The sequence below is a fragment of the Caretta caretta genome, chromosome 3, assembly GCF_965140235.1.
Source record: "Caretta caretta isolate rCarCar2 chromosome 3, rCarCar1.hap1, whole genome shotgun sequence".
Taxonomy (NCBI): domain Eukaryota; kingdom Metazoa; phylum Chordata; order Testudines; family Cheloniidae; genus Caretta; species Caretta caretta.
In genome coordinates, this window is record NC_134208.1 from 175,398,818 (window position 1) to 175,407,147 (window position 8,330).

Below are 8,330 nucleotides of genomic sequence, written 5' to 3' on the forward strand. Positions count from 1 at the left end.
CTCTCTCACTTTGGCTCTCCTGCAAGTCTCCTGTGCCCATCCGATGGGGACGGGGTGGGCGAAGTCACAGACCCTTCTCTCATCAGGGAGAAAGGGACGGAAAAACGGAGAAGGGGTACGGGTTGCGCCTCCGGAGTTTTGCGGTTACAAGACTCAGATTAGAGAAACTGGCGCTCATCTTCTAGCGATTGCTCTGGAAAGGCCCAGTCAAAGAATTGCAACTAAAAATGACTAAGCTGCCATTTCAGACTTCGTGCCTCCAGTCTTCTAGTCAAAATAGTGTCACACCAAGACACTACATTATTGATCTGCTTTCAGAGTATGGGAGCTGGAGATGCCCCGTAAACTTCCCTACTTGTAATTTGTAAGGGAGGCACCTTTCTCTTTGATTAAAGCAACTTGGTCCTTCGGTACATCATTTAATCTTATCAAAATCCCATGCTAAACCGACAAAATTCCTTCAGACAATGGCAGATCAGCTAGTAGGGAACAACAGGCTCAGACTCAGAAATGGGGTTCGAATGAATAGTGATGGAGAAGGTACCACGAGCTAGAATGCAGCACTAAAACGGTGCGATTGGCTTCATCTGGCATTTTAGAGGCTGGGGCAAACCGAAAGCAACCTAGATGCAAATTAAGTACTGCACACTGGGTTAGATTTCTAAATTTTATTATAAAATAAAAGCAGAAATATTTCCCAAAGAACGTATTCACATAATATAAACAAAACTAAAGTCGAGTGACTCGCGGTTGATACGGTAGTTTAGGTCTAAAAACGAGCAGCAATTTTTTAGGGCCCACGTCTTCCCCCGTTTGAGGTCGATGGGATAATTTAACATTGACTTCAACTGGGGCGAGGATCGGGCCACTAGTTCCTTTCCTACCCAACAAATGGCGAAAGGACCACACGGACAAGGCGAAAGAAGCTGGCTCTCTGCACAGCGTCAGCTACAAGGAAATTACAGAGTCTACCCAGAGCGCGTGTTGCTGCTATAACTTGACTAAAACGGTTGTATTCTTAGTTGTAATGTACATTGTACACCTGCCACGGATATATAACTACACAATAGGATAACGGGAGCGATGGGTGTCTTCCAAGGAGGCATGTAAACAGCAACCGTACGCTCCCCCGAAATACAAGGTGTCTTATCATACACAGACAAGACTGCTCAATTAAAATTCCAAGAGATCTGTGAAGTTAAGGTTGGAAAAAATAGTTACTACATAGAACCATATTAGCACTATGCTTAAATCACAAGTCCTGTCCTATGGAACAGTCCATATGTCTGAAACCAGCTTTGCACAACCCTTAAGACTTTGTCACAACAGAACTGCATACAGTCTAGTACAGTACCTTCCAAACAGCTACAGCCAGCCAGCCAGCCATCCAAAGAGGGACAACAGATCCACTAATGAGTGTGTCATCACTTTAAAAGTTTCAAATGAGATAAAAAAAAAAACACGAAGGGCTGTGGTGAGGGGAGCGTGTAAATAGTTTTAAGACCCAAGGTCGACCAAGTTGGAGGACATGGGGTTGAGAATGGAGTCCTGCAAACTATGATGGTGCATAGGGTCCGCACTGGGTACCGGAATGGCGCTAGGACCTTGGGGGTGACCCAAGCCATGGAGCGGCTGTAGGCCTGGGTTCGAATTGAGCAGTAAAGCTGGGCTGGAAGAAGTGTGATCAGGGGTCCCTGACGGCGTCTTCTCGTCTTCTGAGCTGCCCAAAACTGTCTTATTCCCGTTCATTGAGGCTGAGAGCGGATTGTGGCTGTTGGAGTTGGAATTCTCGTTGTTTTCCCTATAGGAAATAGAAAAGGGAGGGAGATCTTAGAGTGGAGAGGACACAGCAGTGAGTAACACTGGAGCTAGATAGGCAGCTGCAGGGACTGCAGGATGTGGGCTCACAGGGGAGACAACTGGAGGGTAACTGAAACACACAGTGCGTTTACAAACTCTGCAAACCTTAAAGGCCTCTTCGTCTGGCACAAAGGTCTAAGGTCTGCAGAGCTTGTAAACAGAGTTTTCCACTAGCCCCGCAGAAAGTGTCACTTTGACAAAACGTCATTTTCTCCATCCATCTCCTGCAAAGTGTTTGGATAGCTTTGGGGGGGGGGGGAACAAGGGAAAAAGGGGGGGCATTTCACTTTAAAATCACTCCTGGAGACAGTACTTATACAAGCAGAATTTCATCCACGCCTTCTCCTGGAGAGGCAAAACAAACTCAAATTGTGTTCTCATTAGTCTATGCAGATCAGCCTTAAATGGTTGGGTCATCTGGATAAGTCTTGTTTTTGATAAAATAACTCGACACCTCGACTCCGTTTTTCCTCCGGAAGTTTAAAACCGAAAATGTATCCCAAGCATGTGTAAAAGAAGGCAAGCGAACAGAACTAACGTGCTTATTTCCTACAAGGAAATCCCTCGTAACTACATTCCTCTATTTCTTTTACTGGTCGAAATTAGACTGAGAGCGCAAATATACTGACACATAATGAATGGGAGCCAAATTTTGCTCTGCTTAGCCACAAGAACAGTCTCTTTATAAAAGAGACAACATTATCTCATAGAGAGAGAGAGAGAGAGAAAGAGAGAGAGAGAATATGTATCTCACATATGTATATGAGAGACAGAGAACTGTTAGAATCTTCATGACCGTGGCAATAGTGAACACTGGGAATTTCGTGATGGGTTTCAAAGTTTTGTATTTGTTACTTTGAAAGTTAGAGGCCAAATGCGGTATTGATACACAAGGAAGAGGCCCCTGTAGGTTATGTACTGCCCTCTGGTACAGTGGTGTATTTATACTTAAAGTTTATGTATGGCAAAGGGTCCAAATCCTTTAGGTTTTACTGGGCGAAGTTAAAGGATTGCCTTCAGTGTAAGCTAGTCTCGGCAAGAGCTGCAAAATGTGACTGGAGACACTTAGTACCAAAATAATAAAATTAGAAAAGAAAGCTCTGTTTGCTTGACAGAATGGCAATCTCACCAAAGGTCTGTTTTCCGACGCCGAGAGTGTAATGTTAGGTTGAGTGTATTTTTCTATGTCAAAAAACGTACTTGTCTCTGGAGACCTTTAAAATTTGATTCCTCAGAAATGAAAGGAATAAATGTGACCTTCATTTCCTTTGGATATTTGAAGGCGAGTCCCTCCTATCAGCAATAAAAGGATTTCTGACATCTCGTAAAACCAACTCTTACGGGGATTTGAAAGAAAATTAAAGCACTAGCACGTTTGGGGAAATGTATGAAGCAAATCTGCCCAGAATCCAAACCTTACTGAATATCACAGCTAAGCGTAAATCTAATCAGCTGTATGCGGTGCTTAACATTTCCCAAGCACATTCAACAGAGACTAAAAATGAAGTCACCTTTAAGCCATTCCGCGAATGATCTGCAGTAGATTTTCAAGACTTTTAATTACCAACACCCCCAAAATGATCAAATCCTTATGGACTTGCGATTTCAAATGTCTTGTGTATACACACCGAAGTAGATATTGTGAATTTGGAACCCTGCATTTCGCTTCCCTGACAAGCTTCCAACAGTGCACAGGAACTATTGGGGGGGGGGAACACCCTACAGTACCCACTATCCCCATACCCACACATTAACCGCTGTCCGGCGATTAATAGTTTCTTCCCTTCATCTAATACAGAAAATATCACTTATTTAAAGTACCAGAAAATCCTACACCTTATGCCTGCGGAGCATCCATTTGTGTAGGGATGCAAATTGCATTTTAATTAACAAGATAGGGAGATTCCCCCATAAAATATTATATCCAAGTTTCCTGCTCTCAGCCTGTGTCTGACATTAGGAACAATTTCACCAAACACTATTTACAGTGTGGAGACCAAATTCTGTTCTCCGTTACCCGCACCTTCATTCCCCTGAAGTCAGTTAGATGGCCCCGGGACAAGTGAGAGAAGAATGTGTCGATGAGATCGGATTTGTCCCGACAGAGGTGCAAAGCCCTGCAAAGCGTTACAGGGGCAGGGCTGCATTTCGGCAAAGAAGCCACTATTTTCTGCTTCTAAGAAGTACATTTTGGGGACACTTTTTTCTAAACCTTTTGGCTCTGCTTCTAAAGGTGAAGCGTAACAGTGTAAAGGTAGAGCCATTAAAAAGGTTTAACATTGTTTTCTGAGTGTGAATAACTGTATCTGGATGCTCTTAAACTCCAGAGAACATGTAAAAGATTCTAGTCCTTCCTCCAAAAATAAACAGAAAGGATGAACAGAGAGAGGGCCCGGTGTCATAATTTAAGGGAACCTTTGCTAACACATGAGGAAAAAAAGTATTTAAACTCTCCAAAAACCCGTACATAGGAAATGTTTGGGTGTACATACAGAGTGCGTTTTGTTAATGTACTGGCTGCATGGACCGTGGTGTATATATCGATGCCAAGGCCTACGGCGTGAGATGTAAACCTTTAGAGGATTCGCCCAGGTATTTTCACGGCTGGAGTATCTCAATCACAGTACTTTCACAGAACTATCTTTACAATAGGATACCCGTTTGAAATATAGGAGCTGTAAATGAGCATACGGATGGAAAAGCAGCCAGCGCAGGGCTGGGCAATAGCGAGTTTTTCGCATTATTCGTCCCCATTCAGCCTCATGAAAAGCTTCCCCTCTATCTGAACCTGGTTCAGGTGGATGCACCCCCAGACACTGTTCCTTTGAAACTTCAAGAGCATTAACATTTGCTGAATAAAAGAGGCTCCTGTCACTTAAGTCTATAATGTGGGGCTGATGAATGTCCCTGCTGATCGCCAGTTAAAAGTATCTCACATGAGATCGTCAAAATACTTTAAGTTTAAAAGACATAAAGTCCTACATGAAATGTGCTGGAAATAAGGTCTCCACGGGGGGAGGAGGGGGCGAATACACGCTGGTCTGTATTTGTGAATATATTTATTTTAACTGACCTTGTATTCTTCACTAACTAGGTGTTATTGGTCTCACTCTCCCTTATTATAGTTTTCATCTTAGCCCTTTAAAATCCTCTGAAGTGGACCATTAAAAACGCATTCACAACTTATTTTTCGTGGGCGTCAAAAATAAAATAAAAAATCAAGGGATATAAACGCGGTGAACGATTGTACCACATCAAAACTCTCAGTCTTTTTGGTTAGCGGTGTCACACCCAAATTGAAGGGACACGAAGTGCAAACGAGCAAATAATAAGGACACCTTCTTTGCGTAAGGGAAGTCAGGGCAATGTTTAAGGCCAGCGATCGTCTGGGTTTCCCAGCTCGGCCCGGAACCTCCTTTTCAGGACTTGAGAAAATCAGAACTCAGCGGCCCAAAGTAAGGGCCCAGTCCCTGCTCGGGGGAAAGAAAAGCAAAAGCTCGCAGTGACTTTGGTGGGGGGAGTTTTTGCCTGGGTACAGACCGCAGGCTGCGAAGGGGCTGGGCACAAGGGTAGCTAGACAAGCACCGGAGGCAGTAGCCGTGCGAGAAGGGGGTACTTACTCGTACCTTTCCTTGGCCTCGGCAGCACGGTCGCGTTGCCTCCTGTTTTTAAACCAGTTGCTGACTTGGGTGGTGGTGAGCCCGGTCGCCTCGGCCAGCTCCCTCTTCTCCCGAGGGGACGGGTAGGGGTTGTGGGCATACCATTCCCGCAGCACGCTCCGGCTCTTCTCCTTAAAGCAGTAGCTGGTTTCCTCGCCGTCCCAGATGGAGCGGGGCAGGGGGAACTTTCTGCGGACCCGGTACTTGCCCACTGCCCCTAGGGGTCGCCCCCGCAGCTTCTCCGCCTCGATGTAGTGCGCCTTGAGCCAGAGCTGCTGGAGCTTGGGGTGGTTGTGAGCGGAGAACTGGTGGCTCTCCAGGATCTTGTAGAGCTCGCGGAAGTTGCCCCGGTGGAAAGCCACCACGGCCTTGGCCTTGAGGACGCTCTCGTTCTTGTGGAGGTGCTCGCAGGCAGGTAGGGACCAGAGGAACCGCCCCAGCCTTTCTATGTTGCCCCCCTGCTGGAGCACTTCGCAGACGCAGGCCACTTGCTCTTGGGTGAATCCAAAAGTGGGCAGCATCGACATGGTGGCCTTTCCCCCTCCCCGATCTAAATCATCGGACTTGTACAAAGCGACCGCATAGACCTGGACGGAGAGACCGCGAGAGAAGCACCAATCATGGATGTATAAACCCACCCGAGCGGCTACTTACGCTCCGGCACAAGTCACAGCTCCGCTCTGCAGTCGGCAGCCATCGGCAGCTGAGTGTAAACAGGATCAAAGGCGGAGACGGAACGTGAAAACTTTTTTGTAAGTCCAAGTTCGGAGAGTAACTTTGTGCCTCTATTGTCTGGTATCAGCAGCGCTCACAGCGGTGGTGTCTTTCCTCTCCCACCCCCACCCTCCTCCGCCGGGTTGGGATCTCCCTTTTTTTCGCCCCCCCTCCCCCTTCACTGTAGGATTCAACATAATATAGTGGTTAAGTCCAGCTCCCCCTCTTCTCTCTCCTTTCTCTCCTCCTCTTCTCTCTGTTTTTTTAAATAATATTATTCTAAGCTGGCATGAAAAGTGATTATCCGCGCTCTGATTGGTCCAGTTATCTGACCCGGGGACTGCCAGGAGAAGACAATAGTTTTAGTCAAATTATTTGCCATGGTGACGCTGTCAATCAGAGGTAACCTGATCTGTTTTGAGGTGGCTCCCCGGCTGGGTTGACAGATTGCTCTGATCCACTCAGAGGCGGCCCTGCGAGCTGAGATATTAGCAGGAGAGAGAGAAAGAGAGAAATTTCCGCTGTGATTGACGCAGCAAACACCCATAGAGGGAGGGAGGGCCCGCCAGAGAAAGCGTTCTGGCCACAGACTCTCACCGCGGGGGCGCTGCAGCACCAACATGTCCCCCAGCAGTTCTGTCGTTGAACCCTCCTTGCAAGAAAACTCCTGCGAAAGTCTGAACGCCTCTTACAGATCGCTCACGTTAGGTAAAACATTTGAGGCAAAATTAATCCATTGTTTGAGATCGGGAGGAAACTGGGTTCTCGCTGGGTTTCAGCTGCCACAAGGGGGTTCTTTATCAGTAAGATTTGGGGTTGTTGTTGTTTTAAAGTGGGTAGTTTTATAAATATTAAAGGTCCCATAAGTACAATGTCGACCCAGTTTTTTTGAACCATGATCCCATTTACACACTAATTAGACTTAGCCCCGGGCGGCTGGGAGCGAGGAAATTATTATATTGGACTCTGAATGACCATATATTTCAAAGTCAACTATCAACAACTTTGAAAATGAAGTTCCAGCTTGCGATAACTTAACAACAGCTATAATTTCATTCGGTGTGTATATTTCTACTTTAAAAGCGGGGGATGTTTATACATCTAGGGCTGTGTTATGTACCCACAAGAAGTGCTAAAGTTAAGGGTAGAAGACACTTTCTAAAGCAGATCTTCATTTCCCTTGGGAGTCTTCATTAGCAGACTCTTCGGGGCATGGACTTAAGTCTTCACATATTTTTGCACACCTGGCTACCTGTGGGAGCTTAGATACATGAACTAAGAATAGATGTAAATTATCCACCGTAGAAGAATAACTTGGTCAGATACATGAATAAATGTAGGTTATATACTTCCAGGCACTCACACACATTTCCCTATGATTTTAGTAGTTGACAACTAAGCCACTTTTTAAGGTGCAGAAAATTCCCTGTCTGGCCCAGCTCAGTTCCAGCCGGAGTAATCTCCCGAGGGTGTTATTACTCGCAATACTTTATTGCACCAAAAGCGGGCACTTTTCAAGGCCATTAATCTGTTCTCCCTTTCAGGCCATCTCTAACCGAGCGTGTGAGTGGTCTCCGCAGTGGTGAGCTCCCTCAAGGACAAATGGTTAACGCAGATTGCTCCCACCCCATCCCTTGCCTCGGTGATTTAGGTGACGACCGAGGAGAGACCCAGGACCCCCCCCCCCCAACCTTCACCCCATCTCTCAGTCCAACTCCTCCGCGTTGAGGGGAAGTGGAGTCCGGCTGGCAGGTCGGGATGAGCCAAGGAGCAGGAGCAGTGGCGGCGGCCGGGAGGCCAGCCTGGAGCCGGTTTTAGGCCCGCCGGGATTGGTGTATTGGCCTCCCGTGAAACTGACGGGTGGACCTGGGAAAGCGATGCTGGCGGGTCATCCACAAGCAGCTCGCCGGCGGCGCCGAAAGGCCAGGCTAACTAACGCGCTGGGGGAAGGGGCGGCAGCGGGGTCCGGCTCTGAACCTGCCCTTGAGCCGCACAGGGGAAGGACAGAGTCCACCAGCTCCGTGCAGAGTGCAGCCAAACTCCTGCTGTGCCCCGGGGTGGATCGGCTCCCGCGGCGAGCCCTGGGTGCACGCCACG

General features: G+C 47.1%; 1 protein-coding gene across 2 annotated transcripts; it reads right to left on the reverse strand.

The window, feature by feature from the left end:
• Positions 1-653: 653 nt before the first annotated feature.
• On the reverse strand, positions 654-6,376 carry SIX2 (SIX homeobox 2). 2 transcript variants are annotated; one of them, XM_048846267.2, is made up of 2 exons: positions 5,481-6,376; positions 654-1,801 (listed from the first exon to the last, which is right to left on the reverse strand). In XM_048846267.2, exons 1-2 carry the CDS (start codon positions 6,044-6,046, stop codon positions 1,498-1,500), a joined length of 870 nt encoding a protein of 289 aa, XP_048702224.1. In that variant the 5' UTR covers positions 6,047-6,376; the 3' UTR covers positions 654-1,497. The 2 variants fall into 2 exon arrangements, with proteins under 2 accessions (XP_048702224.1, XP_048702225.1); XM_048846268.2 differs by having other exon boundaries at positions 5,487-6,371.
• Positions 6,377-8,330: the final 1,954 nt, after the last annotated feature.

Coding starts and splice junctions, on each gene's coding strand:
- SIX2 (XM_048846267.2), bottom strand. CDS start 6,046: ATGTCGATGCTGCCCACTTTTGGATTCACCCAAGAGCAAGTGGCCTGC. Junction 1,802..5,480: donor GAGGCCAAGGAAAGGTACGA/GTAAGTACCCCC, acceptor TATTTCCTATAG/GGAAAACAACGAGAATTCCA.